The sequence below is a fragment of the Mixophyes fleayi genome, chromosome 6 (genome assembly GCF_038048845.1).
Source record: "Mixophyes fleayi isolate aMixFle1 chromosome 6, aMixFle1.hap1, whole genome shotgun sequence".
In the NCBI taxonomy this organism is placed as follows: Eukaryota; Metazoa; Chordata; class Amphibia; order Anura; family Limnodynastidae; genus Mixophyes; species Mixophyes fleayi.
This window is the reverse complement of record NC_134407.1, coordinates 68647999-68672754: the sequence shown is the minus strand read 5'-3', so window position 1 is coordinate 68672754 and position 24756 is coordinate 68647999. Positions and strand designations below refer to the sequence as shown.

At 39.4% G+C, this 24756-nt stretch overlaps 1 protein-coding gene across 3 annotated transcripts in view; it reads right to left on the bottom strand.

Annotated features, from left to right (window-relative positions):
* The window catches only part of MBTD1 (mbt domain containing 1), a 49147-nt gene extending 24422 nt beyond the window's left edge, over positions 1-24725 (bottom strand). The window contains exons 1-15 of one of the 3 annotated variants that reach the window (XM_075216763.1): positions 24532-24725; positions 22551-22752; positions 22183-22316; positions 21575-21689; positions 21411-21493; positions 20665-20782; positions 20182-20316; positions 18705-18793; positions 18216-18450; positions 12666-12721; positions 11777-11881; positions 10933-11080; positions 10601-10683; positions 9910-10144; positions 6202-6279 (exon numbers count right to left, since the gene is read on the bottom strand). In XM_075216763.1, the coding sequence (XP_075072864.1) occupies positions 6202-6279; positions 9910-10144; positions 10601-10683; positions 10933-11080; positions 11777-11881; positions 12666-12721; positions 18216-18450; positions 18705-18793; positions 20182-20316; positions 20665-20782; positions 21411-21493; positions 21575-21689; positions 22183-22316; positions 22551-22752; positions 24532-24552 (1837 nt within the window). In that variant the 5' untranslated portion in view covers positions 24553-24725. The remainder of the gene's footprint in view (positions 1-6201; positions 6280-9909; positions 10145-10600; positions 10684-10932; positions 11081-11776; positions 11882-12665; positions 12722-18215; positions 18451-18704; positions 18794-20181; positions 20317-20664; positions 20783-21410; positions 21494-21574; positions 21690-22182; positions 22317-22550; positions 22753-24531) is intronic. The other 2 variants (XM_075216761.1, XM_075216762.1) reach the window with 2 other exon arrangements.
* Positions 24726-24756: the final 31 nt, after the last annotated feature.

Genomic DNA, 24756 nt, shown 5'->3' with positions numbered 1-24756 from the left:
ACAGAACATAAAATGCGGATGCCTCTGCAAAAGGCCATTCACATGTCTCTCCCAGATTGAATTGAACAGTGATCTTGAGAAATGACTGATCTTCCAATCACTACCATTTGGCTCTCGTTGGCCTCTAGGGTTTCCACCAAAGTCACGGCAGCTCTGTTGCAATCCAAAGGTTGTGATCCGAAGGAGCGATAATCATTCCCTACTTATACAGGCTTTTCATCAAGACAGAGTCGCAGTCAGTGTATCTGTCCGAATGTGGAGGTGACGGTCCATTACAAGAAGATCAAATTCATTCAGTTACAATAAGATATATTTCATTTCAGTTTTCCTTTCGACATCCAAAAATAGAGGTTGTTCTTGCCACCAAACAAAATTCAGAATTTATAAACTATGGTAAAGTCACTGGTAGCTGTCAGATAGACTACAGGACACTTATGTGTGAATGTTCTGGGTAAAATTGTATTGACTTTCAAGGCAATACAGTTTCAAGCAAGGGAGTTCAGTTGGAATTGCTCTCAAAGTGGAACAGATCTCACCTGTGTCTTTCCAGTCATGTGACAAGTTTCTCCTTCAAATGTGCTTCAGTCGCTCCTTTAGTGGCTGCAGAAGAAGAATCTCTCAAGATCACTCTCAATCTGGGACTAGACTTTGGAAACACTTCAGTCCCACTTTCAGGGTCTTTGGACCTTGGAGGTATCCAAGCTGTGAGCAGTGTTCTGCTCTCTGGTCAGCGCAGAGCACCAGCTGCAAGAAAGGCCAGTGAAGGTACAGTCAGACTATGCAATTATAGTACTGTAGCTCAATCACCAGCGCGGCACCAGAAGTTGTCTGGCCATGTGACAAACAGGATCTATTAGTGGGCCAACTGAAATTCTTGCATTCATGGCCCAGGATTAGAGAATTAGGAGGCAAACTGGTCTCTGCATCCTGAGGTCTTTTGGCAAACTATGGACAGATGGGGATCGGCCAGACTTATAATGTGGTCTCTATTGAACCAAAAGGTGGAGCTCTTCGGCTCCAGGGAAAAAGAGTCAAGGGCCTTCTTGTTAGATGCATGGTCAGTTTCCTGGTGGTTTGATCTGGTTTACCTGTTCCTCTTGTATCAATGATTCAGAGGCATTTGAAAGGTGGCGAGAGAGGGCGTTTGGGTAAGTCTGGTAGCTCCAGATTGGCCTTGAAGAGCCTGGAACCTACTCTTCATGTTAGTGGGTCAGTCATTGGGTCTGCCACGCAGAACAGATCTTCAAGTCAAGTGCTGCTGAAGCCATGATCATTAGAGCAAAGTATTTGTCAGATTGTATGGTGCAAGATGAAAGGGTTTCCTACCTCATCTTTTAGTTTAGAGGTTACTTATGCTCTTCCAAGAGGGATTGGATGCTGTTCTGCACCTTCGCTCTCAAGGTTCAGGTGTCAGCTCTCTCAGTCTTCTTTCAAAGACTGGCTCTGTTACCAGATGTTCAGATGTTTTTGCCAGGTGTACTTCATGTACCCCCCCTTGTGCCCCATCCCCCGGTGGCCTGTGGGAAATAAGCTTGTATTGAAAGCTCTAGAGCATTTGCCCTTTGAAATGTTAGACTCTGTAGATTAGAAATTTCTGACAAGGAAGACTGTCTTCCTTTTGGTAATTTCTACTGCTAAAAGGGTTTCAAAGCCAGCAGCCTTGTCCTGCAATTCTTAGCCCTATCTTCCTTCCACCTAAGTCTTGTAGGAAAAGGTTGTTCACACGAAGAATGGAATTAACCTTATTGAATAAATCGAAAGTATTATTTCGACTAACAAGGGGGTGCTCTTCCAATATAATTCAAAATGATAAATACCAGAGTGAAGTAAAAATATACAGAAGACACTCCAGTCCACTAGTTAATAATCTTCAAATAAAATCTCTCATAGATAATCAACATGTCATTCTCAAAACTTTTGGCCATGACTGTACAAGTATTCTATAACCATTCTTGCCTAATTAATGCTTGGAGTTTGTCATAATTTGTGGGTTTTTATTTGTCCACTCGCCTCTTGAGGATTGACAACAAGTTCTCAATGGGATTAAGGTTTGAGAAGTTTCCTGGCCATGGACCCAAAATTTTGAAGTTTTGATTCCCGAGCCACTTAGTTATCACTTTTGCCTTATGGCAAGGTGCTTCATCTTGGATGGGTGGGAGAAGCTGCTTTTGGAGGATGTTTTGGTACCATTCTTTATTCATGGCTGTGTTTTTAGGCAAAATGATGAGTGAGCCCACTCCCTTGGCTGAGAAGAAACCCCACACACGAATCGTCTCAGGATGCTTTACTGTTGGCATGACACAGGACTGATGGTAGCGCTCACATTTCCTTCTTCGGACAAGCAGTTTTTCTGATGTCCCAAACAATCTGAAAGATTAAATAAGAGAAAATGACTTTACCTCAGTTCTCAGCAGTCCAATCCCTGTGCCTTTTGCAGAATTATCAGTCTGTCCCTGATGTTTTTCCTGGAGTGAAGTGGCTTCTTTACCTGCCTTCTTGACACCAGGCCATCCTCCAAAAGTCTTCACCTCATTGAGCGTGCAGATGCACTCACATCTGGCTACTGCAATTCCTGAGCAAGCTCTGCACCGGTGGTGCCCCGCAGCTGAATCAACTTTAGGAGACGGTCCTGGAAGCCCTGAAGCCTTATTCGCAACTATTGAAACGTTCTCCTGAAGTTCTTGATAAGCCGATAAATGGTTGATTTAGGTGCAATCTTACTAGCAGCAATATCTTTCCCTGTGAAGTCCTTTTTGTGCAAAGGAATGATGACTGCACATGTTTCCTTTCAGGTAACCATGGTTAAAAGAGGAAGGACAATGAGTTCAAGCACCACCCTCCTTTTAAAGCTTCCAGTCTGTTATTCTAACTCAATCAGCATGACAAAGTGACCTTTAGCCTTGTACACACTCTCACCTGTGTTAAGAGAATCACTGACCTGGTGTCAGCTGGTCCTTTTGTGGCAGAGTCGAAATGCAGTGGAAATGTTATTTTTGGAATAAAGTTCATTGTCATGGAAAAGAGGGACTTTCAAATTAAATGCAATTCATCTGATCACTCTTCATGACACTCTGGAGTATATTCAAATTTCCATCATAAAAACTGAGGCAGCACTCTTGAGAATGACACATTTTTTTCACAAAATTTTGGTCATGACTGTATATTCTTATTCATTGGCAAAGATGCCTTTATTCCAGAGATTAATGTTGACGACATATATAAAATCAAAAAGAAGTGTGCACATGAAAGAAATGGTGAAATTAACAGGAACAGATCATTCAGTGTACCAAAATACAGTTAATACTGAAAGAGAATGTGAGGTAGCAATATTTGGAGATACACAATTATACTTTATTATAAATGATGTTCCTATTATGGATCTCATGGAAGATATCTCAATGCACTCACAATTCATATATCATTGTCATAACAAACTGGCGTAAAACGCTAAACCTGACTATAAAACAATAAAGGATAGATAATATCTCCTCTTATATTATCGTATATATCGATGGTAGTGAACTCACATATAAGCAATGTAGTTATTAAATTTCTACATTTTAAAATTAGAACATCAATATAGGCATCTATCAACTAACAAAGAATTATCCATTTATTGTTATTTATGGCATAGAGTTGATCAATACCCTAAGCGAAATGTCGCATACATAAAAAATTTTAGTCATACAATCCAATGATTCGCCCTCCTGTGTAGATGTATTATCACATGAAGCAAAGTTGTATAGAAACAGAGTACCCAAAATAATTATATAGATATACACATACATACACACACACTTCTATTGAATGTGTTCAGTCTTCATTATAACATACTTTGTCTAACCCTCAAGGTTATTTTCACTTTTAGATAGAAAAGTGAAAAATAACCCTGAGGGTTAGACAAGTATCATTTATGCAACATATCATAAATTCACATTGAATCTCATTTGCTGCATAATATGTAATGGCCAATTTTGTGAACAAAGAATATCATCAATTCCCAACAAAAACTGATGTGCTCTTGCGCAATTTGTATTACTGTCTATAAGGAGACTAAAGCTGGAATTGATAATCTCTGGAAGTTATAATTGTAGAGAATATCATGTACTGAAAAGGGATATGCGTTCCCAAATGATATGCGTTATTCACACAAAATTAGTTCAAACGGTCACATTTCATTGGTATTAAAAAAAAGTCTCATTAGACAGTTATTATTGGGGTTATCGCCACTCCTATATGAATCATAGGTTAGCAATTAGGGCATTTTTATTGAATGAAATTCTTTAATTTTCCTTATAAAAGTCAGTTATTGGAAACCAATGGACATTCACATGTATATAAAGGTATCGTGGAGGTAGAGTCTATCTATATTATGTAAATTCTATTTAGTCAGGTTAACAAATCATTTCTGCCGACAGACGCGGCTATTCAGCCGCTATTGGCCAGCACTTCCGGGTCTGAGACTTCAGCAGTAATGTCATCACGCCCCAGCATACATTTTGCCATCAGCTTTTTAAAACCTAAGATGGTTTACAGATTCCAACTGAATCAGGAGTGTCATGCTGGCTCTGTCCACGGCTAGATCTTCAGAGAAAGAGTTCTATTTACTCAAATGGATATGGTCAGAGCCTTGTAGACTTATGTGTAAGTTAGGGTTTGCACAGGACTGAGTATCTTTTGGTCCTCTATGATGCGCATAAAATAGGCTTGCCAGTTTCTAAGGTTCCATTGCTAAATGGTTTGCAGCTGTAATCGGTCAGGCTTATAATGGAGCAGGACAGCCTGTTCTAGAGAATCTCCTTGCTCTCTCCACCAGATAAGCCAGTGCTTCTTAGGTGGCATAGCAAAGAACCTCAGTTGACAGATGTGTTGAGTGTTGAACTGTTCGTTTCTTCAGACTTTTACAAGATTTTACAAGTTTAATGTGTTAAATTGAGGGCTTACAGGAGTGGGTTATAGCGTGAAACTATTAAGATGTTTAAAGTGCCTGCATGCCTGGATCCTAAACCATACTCCGAGAGACCTGATGTCCCCAATGAACGAAGAGAACATTACTACATAAAATGTATAAAAATCCTGTTATTCAAAACAATCTACAATTTTTCCCTCTACTGAAATATCAGATACTGTAAGTAAAATTGATTGTGGCAACCTAAACCCTGGGCCTGTTTGTTTCAAGAGACTGGAGATTGTGGCTTGTGATTAGTTCTCCCATCTACACACCCCCTTGTTTACAAAACTTAATTTGCTGGTACTGCAATACGAAGGGGAGGGGACACCTCTGTAATTATGAGTAGTTTTGCTACTAATGCTACAAGGGGATACCCTCAGTGACTTTGAAAGGGTGATTGATGGAGGACATTTGCCAGTAGAGAGCCAATGACTAAGTCATCATTGTTTGCCTTAGAAAATACTTTCTAAGTGGACATCAGCATGAAACTCCGAAGGCGAATCAAAATCAGCAAATGGATCCATGCAGAATTGCACACTCGAGAATCATGATATAGCTGCATTCATTTTAAATGCAAGATAAAAACAGGGGAACAGCTGCAGATTAATGGACTGCAAATATAAACCTATGACACAAGCAGTCAGTTTAATAAAAAAAAAGATCCAATGAGAATTCCATAGAGCAGGATATCCTAGTTTGATTGCAATACATAGACCTCTCATCACACTTGGTGATGAATGTTTGAAAGTTTAGTGTTGCAAAAAGCACAAGCAATAACCTAGCAGTGGAGAAAGGTAATCGAGTAAGATGCATCATCCTTCATCCTGTTCTCAAAAACAGGCTAAAGCACTGTGGCTCCAACCTAAAAAAAAAAAAACTATGCCCTACCAAGCATTTATGGGATATTCAGGAAGAACATCAGAGACTGCGTTTTCTACCATATTCACCTAGGCATCAGTTATGTTAAAAAAATAAATAAAAAAAAATTGTGCAAGAATGGTTCCACATCCCTTCTGTACTATTTTATTACGTATTTCAGAATTATTTAGGAAGCAGTGAATAACAAATGCATATTTTTCCAGACAATACAGGTGCATGCACACTTGAAAGAAATATTTTCATTTGAAAATAGATATTTTTTTTTTTTTTTTTTTTTAGAGACTTTAATTGGAGTAGATAAAATAAGCTATTTGAAAATATTATGATTATGTTCATAAAAGACAAATATTTAGATAATATGCAATACTCACTTTTTTTGTGTCCTTTATACTGCTGGGATTTAGACTTCTTCTTCTGTTTGGATACAGTGGTCTGGTTGTCTTTTGTCGCTACAAAACACAAACATTGAAATGTACTGGTAATAAAGTAACTTGCGAATAAAAATAGTGTGTCTCTTGCAAAGCACTATAGAGGAAAAGTCGATAGTCCATCAAGATGAACATGTGGAGATAGTGTTCTTGTGAAAAACGGTCATGGCTTCAATTACCAAAGCCTCTTAAGAGAGCTCCTAAAACAATATCCGGTATCTTTAAGACATGAAGTAGAGCACCCAGGGTTTAGACAGAGAGAGAACAAGCAAAGTTTAGCCAAGACTTATTATGTTCAATTAAACTTGATCTTCAATGCCCACAAGGACTTCGACCACCTCCTTTGTGGAATGTAATTCTAAATTGAGACTTTGAAGTTTGATCCCAGGTCTGTTTACAGGCCAAAAACCCAAGCTCCGATCATAAGACAGACAGACAAAATGTAGTCACCTGTGCAGTCATGTCTTGTTCAATAACTCATTCACTGAATTGATTAAACTGAAAGGATACAATATTCAGTGGGAGGCTGGCATGCTCTCATTCAGTAAAATTAAAAAAAAAAAAATATTATATATAATTATACAGATTTCCCCATTAAGCATATTTTCCAGTGTGTGGGCTCCAGCAAGTCGATTCCTACACTATATACTACGCTCCTCCCACAGGAGTCAACGGAGGGCTTTGCAGCTCTAAAATCCAAATGGTAAGGATATAAAGGGCTTGTCTCATCACAGAATCTACCTTAGCCCCCTGACCGTCTGAAATGCAGGGCACCCTAGGCCTCGTTCTGGCACATAAGTTGGGACCGCCCTGAAATGTATACATTCTGGATGGCCAAGCGGAACCGTATTCTATCGCACCGTGGTGACAGCATCCGCCATGTCTATCAAATCTATACCTCTTCGGGGCCACTTTAAAAGAAAGCTTAAGGAAACACAAAGTATATTTTATCCCGACATTGGCCACCATAATTATAGACTGATCCGCGGAGATGAGCCGCACAATATTCGATCTTTAGTCATTAAGCAATTTCTGCAATCCTCTCTCTGTATGTCATTCTATATTCTTGGGACAACTGCATATTGTTAGCATTTCACCGCATTATCCAATATATTACGGAGCTAGGTCATGAACCCCTTGTTTGGCACAATTTACATGTGACTTTACTCTCATGGTGGATACCGATCATATGTATCCTACTATTAATTTATGTTTCTAGGTCCATGGTGATATTTTCTCCCTTTTCTTTAGTCCCTGCCATCTGCCTCTGTTCCAAGCTTTAGGAGTTTTGGCAGCACAGCCGCCGTGGTACCCTATATTGCGGTTCTTATGGAGACTACACTATGTCATACATAGAGGGACTTTTCCCCAGATTAAACGATACGTCTGCATATTATACTGTATTATATTACTGCATTATAGTGTTAGGGTACCATTATCTGCTCTCCTCCATGGGCACATAGATATTTCTATCTTTTTTGGTTAGTGTGGTTATTTGTTTGACACACAACCATTTTTTAAAATTATTTTTTCTTATATTTCACTGATTTTTGACACCAAATAAATGTTAAGTTTTAAACTACAATAATTCCCGGACTGGAGTGCATCCAATTTCTTCTCTTTTCCTTTTAGGGAAGTCGTCCCTTTAAGTCTATTTCTAATCAATTATTAGAATATTGCACCCCCTCTATAATATGATGTATACTATTCGCACATCTATTAGAAGGATGGTCTGGTGCCATATGGTGCAGAGCCAAACCCCCCTTTTTCTCCCAACAAAATGATAGCTAGAAACTGGATTCTTGCTAATAAAGCATGAAAAAGATATGTATACACGAAGAAAGGCTATTCAGAAATACTATAAAATTTGGCCCCGTTGGTACAGAAACTGGTTATTATCATCGTAGATTTGTAAGGCACCACAGTGTTCGGCAGCGTTGCATAGTAGTGAAAACAGGACATACAAAAAAAACAAGAACTTACATAAAAGAAGGACATACAAGGTAGACAAAATAAATACAAACATGAAAATAAAGGGTATGGAGGACACTGCTCAGAAAGCTTACATTCTAAGTGGAAGAGGGTAAAACGGAAACAAGAGGAGCGAGTGTGGCTTAGAGTGGAGAATGGGACAGCTGTCAGGGTGTGAATAGTATCATAAGGGATAAGGTAAACTTTATATAAAAAAAATAAACAAAAAAAAAATGGAGTTTCAGAAAATGTCTAAAGATTTGAAGGTTGTGAGAACGCCTGATTGCGTGGTAGGGAACTCTATAAGTGGGGAGCAGCACGGGAGTAGTCTTGTAAACGTGAGTGAGAGGTGTTTACCAGATTACTATATTAAGGTTTGTAATAAACTCAAGGAAAGAGGAGGCCAGTAACATAAATGCCACTAAAAGTGATGAAGGGGGGAAATAATGGTAAAGACCCTTTAATATGGAAACAGTAGAAGCCCAAATAAAACATTTATAAAGCTATTGGTATACAAAACGTAACTCCCACAAAATCCATACAGCATGCTTTCTTTGAGGACAATCAAAGGAAACACAGGTACTACTTAGTGTATAGGGATTAAATATCTCATCTGTAAGAATGGGAACAAGTGGACAGGCGGCAATCTAATCATAAAGGGTTGGATTATACGCATCTTCTTCAAGATGAGGAAGCCTCTAAGTGGGACACCATTCCTATAGTACATGCCGCTGTGGTCAGTCTATCAGGCTTTATACAATTAGTTGGTGGACCTTTCAAAGTAATCCATTGGATGGGAAGAGAGATGTTTCAAGGAATTTCATATTTCTGCAGGAACAATTAAGGCAGGAGTAGCAATGACATCAGTTTCCAGACGACTGGAATTCTGAATGGATACTTTATGCAAACATACTCATGAAAAAAAATAAGTAGATATGATCTACTCAGGAATATGGATATCTTGAAAGTAAGGGATTCATTTTCTATATGATGCCTCTTTGGATATCATCACGCTTTAGCTAGAAGAGTGGTAAATAGTAGTAGTAATAGTACAATCACCAAATTACCAGTAGTGTTGAAGGCAGCATTAAGAAAACAAGGGATAGCAGTTTGGCCATACCGAGATGGCATCTTCAACATAGGGAAACCAAGAAATATTGCTCAGAAAAACACAATCAAAGTAAACAATTTTTTTTGTAAGATCATAGTTGGATCATAAATATGATTGAGTCAGCTGGTGCTCACACAGCAGATTCAGTTTCTGGGACAGTATTTAGATACTGTCACCCTGTACTTTATTGTATCTAAAGAAAGGTTACTCAAGATACAGCATCTGTCATACAGAGTACAAGACAGAAAACTTGTAGAAGTACAGAAGTCAGAATCCTCTAAGGAATAGTCTCAGGAAGAAATAAGCAAATTAGTTACAACAGTGAAACATCAATCCCTGTTTACCAGCCTTCAGAATTCACTTTTGAAAGTACTATGGAAATTTCTTAATGTTTGAATTTGACGTAATCGATTCGGTTTTAAAAATTTATAGGGTTTATACCCAAGATTTTGTAAATTTGAAAAGAAAATTTAACAAGATAAATGGATTCAAAGAGGTGATTGACAAGTGGCCACAACTGTATTAACTTTAATCCAAAAACACAATACAAACTCTTTTTGCAAGCTTACATTGTGGTGCTGGAGGCTGTAGTTGATATCCTGTCAATTGACACCAGCCAACAGGATAGAGGTCTGGAGATTCACAGTCGACCCACTGATCATACTCATCTTCCCAGCCATCAAAATGGATCCTTAGCAGCCTGTGTATGATGCGTGTAACTGTGGCAACACACACTAAACGGGGTTCCATGAGGTCTACTGCTTCAAGTTTCATTCCAACGCGGAAGCCGTGATTCGGGACTTCCTAGAGAGAGACAGGCCGTACCACATAGTTATGAAATCAAAAACAAGCAATAAAGAGTTCCTGAAAAATGACAGATCAGCCTGTCAAGTGAAAGGAAAAAAATATACTATTAAAGCAATTAGATTTCAAAAGGAGCTTTTATAAAAAAAGCTTGTTATTAATAAGCCATAATCAGCAAAAAAATCTTAACAAAAAGGAGGTGATACTTTTTTTCTTTTATACTACACTTAACTTATGTTTCATCTCGTGAAAATAGGATTCTGCATTGGAAAAAAAAAATGTCCTTATAACCCTATATGTGCATATGGAATGAGGAAGCATGAACGTCAGCAACCAACTTGTATTTACATTTGTTTATCATAGCCTCATAGTTCTGAAAATCCAAAACTAATATTTAAAAGATTGTTTCTTAGAATGTCAACTAAACCTAAAATGTATCACTAGCTTTTACATTACCTTGTTAAAAAGCTTCACAGGAGCAGCTATGGATCCAGTTTCCCTGAGGTAGTCAAACCATTTAAAAGGTAGTTTTGTGTAGCCTGCAAAATAATGATTATAAGTGAATCTGCCAGGTTTTGAAGTTCATTTGTATGTGGACACAGAACTGGAGTACAGACTTTTAAGTCAGTAGGGTGATAATCTTTGGTAAATATTTGTCATAGCCTGCAGGTACACTATAGAATTGTTTTCCTTGTTTCTTGCAATTAAAAAATGCTCCCAAAATGTTTGTAACAATTTCTCTAAAATGCAGTAATTCAGAAAAGGATAAAATAGTAAATTAATCTTACCTCGTGGTGGAGTTAGTTCAATCTTGTTAATTTCACAGAAACCAACAGGGAATATGGAGGGAGATAAAGCATGATAACAAAACCAGTCCGAACCATCCGCTGCTTCTGAGCCATCAATTCCTATCATTAGATAACCTTCTGCCAAAACCTTTACACAGAAAACAAGGGGGAGAAATACATATATAAAAAAAAATAGGTTAAGAATTGAGTAAAACAGTCATGTCACCCCTGCTTCAGCTATTGCCTTCATTATGTACATGGAATTGTAGACATAACATGCTGGATACAATGAAGTACAATCAGACTGTTTAATATCAAAGAGTGTAAATTCTATTTTACATTACCTTTTCTATCCTGTTTTATATGAATTATCAGTGTTACATGGATTGAAGTAACAAGGTGACAGAGCAATCTAAACTTCATGTGTAGGCATGCAACCAAGTACTTTGTTTATAGGTTTGACCCAATGTCTTGTTTGGTTTTGTTTTTTTAACAATTCCATAAAGATCCTGTTTCCTATCCACCATCATGGTGACGTCAATTCCATGTAACCTGCATTTCATACTTCCATCTTTGGACTACCTACATACATACATCTATTGAAAAAGAATGAACCAATTTCATTAAGCTTGAAAACTGATGCTTGAAAACTGAAGTCACATTGAACACTTGTATTACAGGAAATAAAACTTGATTATGAGTAGAATATGTAACTTGGCTGGAGTTTTGTTTTACTTTCCTGAATAAAATATTGCGTAATGAAATTGGTTCATTCTTTTTGAATAGGGGTGTGTGTGTACGCACGTATACACACATATATAATAAAATTACACAAATTACCCACCTTTCGAATGGTTGCTACACATATTGCAGAAAGGTTTAATGGATCAATAGCTTCCAGTTTCATCCCTTCCTTGAACCATTCAGAGTTCTGGTCAACATCTTTAACCTAGGAATAAAAAAGTAAATAAATTCTATTCCTTCCTTCTTCTACTTGCCTCATAGTCAATTTTGCCTCTTTCCCTAGCCCGTAGAACATAAACATAACATGTTATTATTACTTAATCCCATTCTCTTTTACTCATGTTCATATTTATGGGCATATTCAATTAGGATTTGCAAGCGGCTGCCCGTGTAAAGTGTCAACATGGCACCGCAACATCGCGGATTTCCATGCACGTGAATCCTAATTAAATATGTCCCTTACAGTACCCAAATCTTTTTCAAAATGTAAGAGAAGAAAGTAGTGTTTAGAAGACTTATTATGTTATCTCTTCACCCCATTTAATTGGTTTGTACCCAGTAATGAAATAGTGAAGATAAAGAAACATTGTAATGGTCACAACAAGACAAGTTATGTGAGGAGAGGAGATGGGTGATCTAGGGCGAGTCACTTACCTGTACACCCATGTGATTGCGTTAGTGAGGACAGAGCTGCATGTAACAAGGGCTGTGACACAATGTGAGGAAAAGGGTGAAGGTAAGGGAAAGGCCAGAATTAAAAAAGTAGCAGGGTTCCCCAACAGCACCGAGAGGCACCTGTCAAAATGATGTCAGCGACTGTGGTGTCAAGCAAATCTCCGTATGAAATGAAGTCAATTTTAAATCAGCTTCTCAAAAAAAAACAAAAAAAAAAAAAAAAAAAACACACTCTTTGCTACCCCTCCCTCAAATTTCCATGTCATAAAATCAGATGCATCTGAAAGAAAGGCATTTGTTTAACACACATTTACCTTTGTGAATAAGTGAGATGGTGCATCATAATGACTTTCCTGTTTCTTTAAAATATCTGCAAAACAGTAGGTACATATAAATAAAAAAGTACCAAAAGAGACTGATTAAACCACAACCTTTACACAAACTAGTGAAATATAAAACCAAACATAAAAAACGTTTTATTCATCTACAAAATTATAATTTTGTACTTACCGTAAAATCTCACTTAACAGTTGGGGGGACACTGCTCACCACGGGGTAGAGAGGGCACTGTGTGGAGTAAGGAACTAAAATCATGTCTACACTGCTCCCTTCCCCTCTATGCCTCCTCTGGTCAAGAAATTTAAATTTAACTAACCAAGCCACAAGAGACAGCGACATACAACGGAACGGTCAGAACAAAAGAGGGAGCGCAGAGTCCCCCAGCTGTGTTAAGAGAACGAGAATTTACGGTCAGTGCAAAATTCTAATTTTGTACTTACCGTAAAATCTCACTTAACAGTTGGAGAACACTGCTCACCATGGGGACGTTCCAAAGCTGCCCCTATGGGTGGGAATGCTCTGACTGAGCAGCACGCAAGACTAAGGCCAAAACTGGTGTCTTTGGAAGCAAAGACGTGCAAACTGTAGAATCTGGTGAGCGTGTGGATAGAAGACCAGGTAGAAGCCATAAACGACTGCTCAACAAAGCCCCTATGCTGTGCCACCCAGGAGGGAATGAGCAGCAAGACCTTCAAGAACTGGAGAGCCATCAGAGAGGTAGGCCTGACGTATATTAGCAGTAATCCATCTGGCTATAGTCTGTCTTGGGGCTGGCCGCCACACTTACGAGCATCATATAACACCAGAAGACAGTTTTTGCACAGAAGATGCGCGGTCCACGTAGATCCACAAGGCTCTATCCACATCCAACAGACCGGAAAAATAACTATTCAAGTGAAAATCCCAAAGCAATGCAGGAATGACAGTCTCCTGGTTGATGTGGAACTTAGAAATCACTTTCAGCTGAGAGAAGGGCAAAGCAAGTAGAATCACCTGGTCCTCATGAAAGATAAGGAAGGGAGAACGAAAAGAGAGCCACCAACTCAGAAACCCGTCTGGCTGAGGAAATAGGAAACCTTCGAAGTAAGAAGTTTCAAGGAAATAGACTCCAGGGGGTAAATGTATCATACCCCGGTTTATTCAACTCGCGCTAAAATTTAAAGCGGTGCTGGCTTGTAAAGGTAGCACTTGCCTTTACAAACCAGCGTCGCTTTAAACTTTAGCTGTCAACTCGCCGATTCCCGGCGAGTTGAAAAAACCGGGGTATGATACATTTACCCCCAGATGTTCAAACAGCGACTTCTGTAGTGTCGAGAAAACCAGAGTTAGATCCCATGGCTCTGCACCGGAGGAAGAAATGTGTGTACGTTTGATAATGGAGCCATAAACAGACAAAGCCGATAGATGGACCTTAAGGGATGCCAGACTCGGGCCCTTATCCAGACCATCCTGAAGGAACGAGGAGGCAAGAACACCTTCTGACACCAGGTGTCGAACAAAATCCCCAGAAACATCATACGTTGAGTTGAAACAATTACCTGGTTTCGGGTCAGACCTAGACCAGAAATGTGCCCTACTCTGTAGGCACTATTATATAAAAAAACAAAAAACAAAAAAAAAACAAAAACACATGATCTTCCTGGGCATAGAGGGGGAGCAGGCTAGACAAGTTTTTAGTGCCTTACTTCACACAGTGCCCTCTATACCCGATATGGTGAGCAGTGCCCCCCAACTGTTTGTGCAAGAGAAATGGGGAGTAACATGGAAAAAGAACAAATGCATTATACTCAAACAAAATATTTTCTCAGTATATTTGATCCTTACTTTTTATAACATACTAAAATATGTTATTTTAAAGCATGACATTCTGCGCAATGAAGGGAATGTCGCTTAATATGTGCAATTAACCTTTTTATGTATATTATAAAGATCGATCTCTATGATCACTCACTTGTAGTATCCCATGTCATTCTGCCCAAGACATAATTCTGGCCGTCTCCCTCATCGCCATGGCACTACATGTCCAGAGGGACTGGCCTTCACTCTAGTTAACCACCACAAGAGGGACAGACGTGTGGCTCTGGACAGTGTGATGATCTGCCTGTCCAAATGCAGAAGGGGATCCGGACAATTCTTTTTGGAGGCTCTCTCTGAAGAGGGCGAGTGTGGAACAGTGCATAGAGTACCGCCTTGAACACAGATACCATGGATCCCAGCAGTTTATGCAGAAGAGAAGAGATGGACTAGGTCTATCCTTGCCAGGATAGACCTGGTCTTGCGCAAAAGCAAAAGGACCTTGTCTTCTGGGAGGTATAGACTCTAGGTCACAGTGTTGAAGGTGAGGCCCAGAAAGCGCATCTATGCAGGGCTGAGTGAGGATTTGGATAGGTTTAGGACCCAGCCGTGAGCTTCCAGAAAATTACTTGTTATCTGAATGCGACGCTAGAGCAGTGATGCGGATGGAACTTTCAGCAATAGGTCATTCTGAGATCGTAGGATCCCTGCCATCACCTTGGTGAACACCAGCAGCGGGGAGGTGGTCAGGTCGAAGGGCAGGGCCCTGAACTGAAAATGCTTGCTTAGTACTGAAAAATGGAGGAGACATAGGTGTCTCTCGCAGATGGGCACATGCAAGTAGGCATCCTTTATGCTGATGGATGCCAGAAATTCTTTGTTCCATGACCGCAATCAGCAAACACAAGGATTCCATGCAAAACCTCAGTATGCAGACCTGCTTGTTGAAGATCTGTAGGTTCAGAATTGGACAAAAAGAGCCATTTGGTTTGGGGACCAGCAAGAGTAAAACCCTGATCCTTTTTCCGGCTGTGGAACCAGAACAATGACCCCGGTAGAGAAGTTTTTTGCGATTGCTTCCTGAAGCGCCTGGCTCCTGAGAGCACAAAAAAGGGAGAGCAGTGATAAAGAACCAGCATGCAGGAAACTGAATCAAGTCAATAACATAACCTTGAGTCACAATCCCTTGCACCCAGGCATCTGTGGTTGATGACCGCCATTGATCCTGGAAACGCAGTAGACGAGCACGCACCACAATGTCGTGAGAGATAGAGTCATGCTGCAGCCTTGCCATCCGGCTTGGGGCCCCCATGTCTACCTGTGCCCCATCCTCTGTGGTGCCTTCCCCTTGAAACAGAGAGTTGAAAGAGGTGAACTTCCCACCTGTACGACATGTTCCAGCTCGAAACCAGCGTAAGACCATCAAACGGCAAGGATTCTAATGTGCATTCGGGAGTCCGCCGACTAAGAGCACAGCCATTAAGCGCGGCAGGCCGCAATGATAAGGCCCAAGAGCCTGGAGGAGACAACACTGTATTCAGGGATGCCTGAACCACATAGTAGGCCTCTTGATTGTGTTCTGCCAACGTCAGTAGCTCAGCTCTAGGCACATTGTCCTGCAGGCCCTTAACTAAATTCTCTGCCCACAGCTAAATGGCATTGTTGACCCTGACCATGGATATGTTGAGTTTGAACAAGCTACCCGCCGTCACATAATCAGAGCGGAGAAGAAAGTCACATTTCTTGCCTGGACAGGAATGGCCGAGTCACTGGTAAGGCGAGCTACCAGAGGATTTACCCTGGGGGTACCCTCCAATTTTACAGATTGCTTAGCTGGGACTGGGTAGAGAGTTTCAAATCTGCCTGGCATCTAGAATTGTCTGTTTGACTTCAGACACCATCTCCCCAGCCTCAGGTTTTGCCAAACTAACACCCAGAATAAGATTATCCACGCTCTGTGCAGTAGAGGAGTCCTCAGGGCTATACATATTTTCTCTCTCAGAATCCAGGAGCAATAAGCCATCTTCTGTAGAAGAATGGTCAGAAACCAGTTTAGGTGTTTCAAAAGAGTCAGGAACTAAGTGTTTAGACCTCCTGGGAACAGTAAGCAGGCATTCCAGGTAAGAGCCAAGTCAAACCCTGGGTAGATACTGCAAATCCTGTCTCAGCCTAGGAGACTCCACTAACTGTAGGTGGAGGCTGTGAGGGTTATGTGTGTGATGCAGTTAAGGAAGGAAAAGGTTCACCTAGGTCTGCGGACTGCGACATCACCCTTGTGAGTTCGGCTATGGATGTCGACAGCGACCTGGCTGAAGAAGTCAGATCTAAAATGCAGACCCCTACACAGCTGTTTCTGTTAATGACTTTCAACCCACATATAAAAATGATGATCATTAACACCTATTTAGTATGATTAATTATAATCCTACAAAATTCCTGACTTTATGCAAGTATACCTAGAAGAACTGATGCTATTTTGAAGGCAAAGGGTGGTCATACTAAATATTGATTTGATTTACATTTCTCTTCTGTTCATTCACTTTGCATTTTGTTAATAAAAATAAAACTAGTTACACTTCTATTTTGAAAGCATTCTTATTTTGCAGCATTTTTCCACACCTTATTTGTTTTAACAGTTCTGCAAAGAACAGAATGAACTCTGAATAAAAAATGCGGTACTAAACAGGCGAGGTAGAGTAGAATTCAGTGTGGAGAGAGCGCTCTGTATGCAGTGAGTCAAGCAGGGAAATGGCTGCCTCCGTGAGGAAAGCCCGCCAAACTGCGCGAAGGAGGAGGGATCACCACTCCAGTACGGCCCCCCCCCTTAATGGCAGCCTCCATGCCCAGCTTAACAGTGTACTCATAAAGTAGTAGTCGGCTGTCTTCTTAATGAGCCCACAGATACTATATGCCCGGCTGTCTGTTGTGCCAGACAGCAATTGCTTTCTCAGAGTACAGTCGCGTGTCTGCACACCCCCCATGTTTCTCATCATTTATTTATATAGGTCCAACATATTCCGTAGCGCTTTACAATTGGGGACAAACATAGTAAACTAATAAACAAACTGGGTAAAACAGACAGAGGTGAGAAGGCCCTGCTCGCAAGCTTACAATCTATTCAATGCTCGTTGTTTAGGGGGTGGGAGTTTGTGTATGCGTGCCCAAAAGTCCATCGGGCCGGGAGAAAAGGCTGCACGGCTTCATTCCCACCAAAGCGTTAAAAGTAGGGGAGGAGTGTGTATTAAAATAAGTTATGAAAAGTGCCTAAACTCCACCTACTATACTCCAATGTTTCGCAGTCTGCCCCAATGGTAGGAAAGAGAAAATGCATTTTTACAGTATCTCTTAATTGCAAACACATGTAGTGGCATGTATACAGGACCGCCATCACTATTAATTGGAACTTACTCCTGCATGTACCTGGTGCAAGTGATACATATAACATACCTCATATGCCCAGAGCTTGAATCGGAAGAGTGTGCCTGCGCTCAACCTTGGCACACCCTTACTGTAAATTGACTACATGCATACGCACCTTCCCGCTCCCATTACGCCCTCGAAATCGTAGGCAGTTGTAATTGTCCATTATGTTCACAGATAAACTGTGTGTATTTGTGCCCACTGACATATACTCCATTTCTGAACATGCGCAGAGCAATTTTACGCGAAATACGGCACGTCAGCATTTACATTCCATGAAATGGATTGGAAAAACATTTCTCTAAGCATACCTGATCTCTTAAATCGATGACCTATGCTTCGAGACCAACCAATGTGATGAATGAGAGGGCTGTACATGTGACACCAGAAATCATCAGTCTTGTCTTCACTTTCCTCATACACCAATCGCAGCCGGCCTCCAATGACGCTGTCCACTATTGCAACTCGTGTCCGGCAAAGGTGTGTTTTGTCAACCACTTCTACCCTCATTAAAGGCTTAAAAGGATACTGCATGCTTTCAGATACCTAAAAAAAAAAAAAAACAACCTTTTTATTTCCTGCTGCAGACATGTAAAGTGGTAGATTTATCAAGTGAATGGTTGTTATGAGCAACACAATCGATTATCTAGTACATAATCCACTTTTCCTACTTAGTTTTGATAAATCTACCACAAACTGTAGAAACTAGAACTTGTGCCAGCAACCATTTTAAGAGTATTTTAATACAGGTTTAGTAAAAAACAAACAAACAAAAAAAAACACTTTGTATATTTGATCACCTTTTGCGCAAAATCTGGAGGAAGAGTCTTGGCACCAGTCAGTCGTTTAACTAAAAAAGCTTTCCAATTTGAGTACTTGTGTTGTATGGCTATGAAAAAGAGGAACAAAAAACAAACATTTAATAAAGTAGTTTTCCAGAGTAATTGGCAAGGCCTAAAAGACTTTCAAAAAGGAATCCAAAATCCCTTTATGCAACCTCACTTTCCTAGCTTGAAAATAGACCAAGCCACTTCAATTGGAATGGAGTACTGAAAATATCAGTGTATAAAATATTATTTCAACTAGCATTTGGAATAGTGGTTAAGTCAAAAGAAGTTTTGAAAAAGTAAATTGATAATGTTCATTAGCTAAATTAATACATTATAAGTACAAGAATACATGCACACATATATAATTTATTTTTTCAGGCTACTACCAATAGGTTGCATGGTACAACCCTTTGTGTTTCTGGATGTAATTATTGAAGAGAGGATTTTTGTATGCAATGTTAAATTTGTTTCTCTATGGCTGTAGGAAACTTAAGGTGGTAGGTTATGTTTCACCCTGAGAAAACAGGGCACAAGGACAAATTACTTTTATTCCCTGTAAACAGCCTGGTACCCTGATCCTACTTAGGTGTACATTTAGCTCAGCAAGGAGACAACAAAGCAGGAGAGACAATGTTATATGGGTGGGGTCGACTAAGTCTTCATACAGCCCCTGAGAATAGTATTTAACTGCAAGTGTAAAAATCTACTTTTTTCTTTCAACAACAGTGGGTCACAGACATTGAGAACCAAACTAAAAATCGAACAACTTAAGCGAAAAATTTCACTCCTTACACAAGTCAGGAACAAACCATATAATACATGAGGGGGGGCAGGAGAACAGGGCTCGAATATAGCAGGCTGGCAGGGCCTTTTCACTTACTCCCTCCCTATTAATTCACATTCTATTAGGTTCTTTTTTTTTTTTTTTTTTAAAAAGAGAGAAAAAGGACACCGAGAAATGATTGGCTGTAGAGGTACAACAAAGCTGACTGAAAGAGATCCACATTCCAAGACCATATCAGTTAAACAGGAGTGATTAAAAATGTTCCCACCTTCTTCCCTTTCTTTAGGATCCAAGGAATTAAGACTCCGAGGTGAGGTGGAAGAACAGGTTCTCAGATTAATTGGAATGGCCACAGAATCTCCAGCACTTCAATGAGACATGTCCCATAAGTATTAGCACCATATAGAGAAAGCTTTTGATTTAGCTGCTATGTCAATAGTTTTATTTCCTAGATCTGCAAATTTACCCGGTATCCACGAGGTCAAACATAACACACCCATCTAAGTCTCCCTTACTGCTAAAACACAGATTGCATGTCTGCTAATAACTTTCTTATACTTGTCAGATATTTATATCAGTTAGTATAGCAGAAATCCATGCTAGCACTAACAATGTCAAAAAGGTAATTTCTGCTAAAGAACTCTTGTAATTTAGAGTACATACTTTGTGGTGGGACAAGAGGCTTTCCACTGCTTGCACACCAACCAACCGGATGGACATCAGTACTGCAAATATTACACCAGACGTCTAGGCTAGAATCGTTTTCAAAGCCTTCATATCTCAGCAAGGCATTGTAACCTGGAAAACAATGACAAATTCAGGGTTAAAGAAAAAAAACTAAATACACTGGGCGCAGATTGTATATAGCCGGTAGCACCATCTTCATTTACTCAAACACAAATACAAAAGTGTGGAAAAAGGTCCCCTCGTCCCAAGAAATCAGCACATTAGTCTCCTGAAATAAGATGCTCTGCTAAACGCATTCTTATGTGTGAAATGCAATATATGAATCTGTATATAGCATTGGTTTGGGGACGAATACTCATAACAAATAATAAAATACAAGTGTAATACAAAATACAAAGTTGACCAAACCAATTGTTTAGCTTATAAAGCAATAAAATGAAAAAAAAAAAACAAACTAACCTGCTAATTTCACAATTACAGCAATCCAAAACACTTTTGGAGGCAGATTGTTGTCTGTGTTGAGAACTTCAACTCTCACGCCTTCTGCAATATCACCCCAGCAATTCCCCATTGGTGCCTATCAGAAGAAGTATAGCGCTAATTTCCAGAAAATTTTAACAATTGTACAATAATAATGAAAGATTATATTATACATTATTTAATGTACCTCTTCTAATAGCATTTTGAATGTTTTAGAGAAGTCACAAAAGATCAAGTGCTTTCTTACAGGTCCCATTCCTCCAATAGGACTTCCGAAATCATTATAATTTAGTAGTTATGCATTCCATCATGCAACACTTTCGTACCGAGTCACATACTTAAATACTTAAAGCCCTAAACAAAGAGCTGTCTTGGTCACTAAAACTCTTCAAACATGATCTAATAATCTCCCTTCTTTAAAAATTACTGTGAGATGCAATAATAATATTTGCTTAATTAACATAAGCCACACCTATGTGAAGCATGCACTTTCAAAATGCTTGGTGCCCCCTATATACTAAGACGTTTCTATATTCAACCACTTCCTGTACCGCTTATTAAAACCTTTTAATTGGAGTGAGAAATATGCCAAGCAATAAATAATGTAATACACCGAAGATGAAATAATTGCCCATTGTATATTTTCTTGCCAGAAAAAAATCCTTCAGCAGCACAGTGTAATTTAGTAGAGAATACTTTGCAAAGTTGTGAAGAACAATACTTACATGTTTGAAGCAACTGACTGGAGCACCCACCAAGTTATTGCTAGTGATGTAGTTGCCCCATTTAAATCCCTCTGCTGTCACAGCTGCAACAAAAATAAGTGAAAAAGAATTCAACTCTGAGCTCTCCACTGTGCTCAGGGAGATATTAATAGAATGGTCCTTACCAGTTTTATTTAATGATTGGTTCTTCAAGGTAGCTTGATACTGTGCATAAGCTGCTAACTTAGCAACTAATGGCTGTTTCTGGAGAACCTTTGCTTTTTTTGTAGGAGGTCTACCCTAAGAAACAAAAATGTATATATTATATATGGCAAAGTCAGGAGATAACATACTTAAGAGGACATTTCACACTTCTGGATAGACATTGGGGCAGATTCAATTGGCCGCGATCTTCCTGAGAAGATCGTGGCCACGCTTTATTACTATTTATACGGTAAATGATAACATTTACTTTTGCTCACATCTCTTTGGGGTGCAAGCAAATGTGGGTGGTACTTTCACTAAAAAAAAAATAAAATATTGTTTTTTAGAATTGAATATGCCCCATAGAATTTAGAAAAGTTTAAACTTGATTTCCTTTTTTTTCTTTCAGTCTCACGTCATATGTAACAATGTACAAAATAACATTTGAATACATAGTCAGAAGGCTCTCCACGCCACTGCCACATAACACAACTCACTTTGCAAAAGATAAAACATTGAACTTAACACATAGCCCTATGATACTCAAAAGAAGTGAATGTAAAATCTGCTAAACGTTGTAACCTATTACCTGTAGTCTTGCCATAATGCTTGCCTTCTTAGAATTTGACGAATAACTTCGTGAACAAGAGACACTACAGAATCGCTTGGTTTTAGAGTAAAAAGCATCTCGGACCCCAACCATTCCACACATTTCGCATGTTGCTAGAAAGAAGAAATTTCTGTATAAAAATGCTGGTCCCAAGACATTATGGAGAGCAATTATAAAACAGATGGAGGAAAAAAAATGTCTCATACACATGTGAAATTTTTTCCTAAAACAATTAGAAGTGTGTGGTTTTAACTTGATGCTAAGTAGTTACAACAGAGCAGTTTATAGTATAAGTTTAATTTTTTAAAAATAATGGAGGAGTAAAATATGATACAGTAAGAACTTACCCATGCCAGACTTTCCATCTGGGTAAGTATACACTTGGCCATTGTTTTTAATTATGGGGAGACTGGACTGTAAAGGGGCAACTTCCTCTTCACTCTCATCAGAGCTGGAGCTACTGCTGCTGTCCTCACTGCAAGTATCATACCCGTCAAACATTCCGAATGAGTCTCGTCTTTTCCGTACAGAACGTGAAGAATGGTCAGCCTGCCAAAAGGGAAAAAAACAAGACAAAACGTGAATTCAACATGAAGACAACTGGTACCACTTGTGTGTCAATCCTATTGAAGAATGATAAGATAAATAACATTTACTTTCTTTGGTTCTAGATAAACATTTAATATTTTCTATAAAAACCATGGGTATGGAGTTGCTGTTTTACTCTGAAAGCTACACGAGCTAAGCAAAGTACAGATACATTCTCTGCAAACACACCATGGAATGAAAAATGTCTATTTCACGCTGGTATTTGGCTTGAACACCTTTTGGCTGTATTTCACTAAAAGGTTGGTCCAAAAAAGCTTGGTTAAATGACATGCAATGGATATCTTTGCTTTTTTTTCTAAAGTACCTTTCAAAAAGGAAATAATTACAAGGGGACAGGATGCAGAAAATGTACAAGTAAAATACTTTCTATTGCAGTTTAAAAAATTGGTAAATCATTATATATGGAGCAAACTACAACAATGAACAACAGACTGTCAATCAGAAACTTTCCTTACTGCAACACATGTACAAGCATGTCAATTTTAAACAATCTTAGAACCCATCCCTTCAGACAAGGGATGGGCAGAAATTAAACCCATGTGTCAAGTGAAAACAAGCTGTAATAATTACAAGAGCATGGCTGCAAATGTTTAATTAAAGGTAGAGTCTTTTTTACCTGCTAATTACACAACACTTCAACCTTCAACTCTGCTTGAAGAACAGACTTGTTAGTTTAAATTGTCAAAGGACTGTCTTTCCACAGTAAATAGATAAATCAAACTAAGCTCAACATACACAGACATTTAATAAAGTATGCCGCAGAATATCTACCTCAAATTACAGCAAATAATTTATGTCTGTGCAGACTACATAATTTGAAAGGTAATGCAATACAGAAACTTAACAAAGCATATGCCACACAGCACTTGATATTGACAGAGAACACATGAGTTGGCTTAAAACATATACTACAATTATTTACATGAAAGTCTCCAGATACTTTCACAGTTTTGCAAAGCGATAAACAGTTGCAAAAATGCGGAAAAAAAAACACTGATTTGTTTCGTTGACATTGATCAAGTTCATAATTTCATAACAAATTCCCACTGGGCAGGTGTATAATTGGCTGCACTTGTTCCAGTCAAACAAACTCATATAGGATCAATTTTCAAACTCTCTCTCTGTAATGTAATACATATATATATATATATACACACACACACACACACACACACACACACACACACACACACACACACACAATACTGTCCTTACAATATTCTATCAATGCAAGTTTGGAAAAACCAGCACTCTTTGTAGTAGCATGGTTAGTGGAATGAGATAAGATGCATAAGGGATATGCAAGTCATATAGTCTAGAAATATTTTTTTTATAGGTTCGTGCACTTCATATAACCCATTTAACAGTTTGTAGGCAATAAGCTGCAGTTACATTACATACAAGAGTACATATACCCAAGATGGGGAGTTTAATATTGCAAACCGTAAGATAAGCCCGAGCCAGCTGTACCCACTGCATGTGCAGTTACAAGCCATATGCATGTACAGGAATACAGCAGCTGCACATAGCCTCAGACAACACTTGGTTACCTCACGTGCACTGTCAGGTAAGGACTTGGTGACAAGAACACAGCATGCACCTCTCATGCAGATAGATAAGGATAGGCTGGGGGGATGTAGTGACCAGGAATCAGCCAGGCCTCACTGCAGCACAGCAATGACAACAAAAGGAAGTAAGCCTGGACACTGCACCACTTACCAGCTCCTTGGTCTTTTCCATCAGACCCTCATGGAGACCCCGTGTGTGAGCTCCCAGCGCCGCGGACCCCGGACAGATAAACGTGATCTTACCTCAGCTATGAAAACAATGAACTCCTGCACAACATCAACAAAACCAGCAGTTCCTTACTATAGCGCCTGCGCGCCCGGCTGCTTCTCATAGGCAAACGCCCCCCCTCCCTTCCTGCCCTCAGCCACACCCACT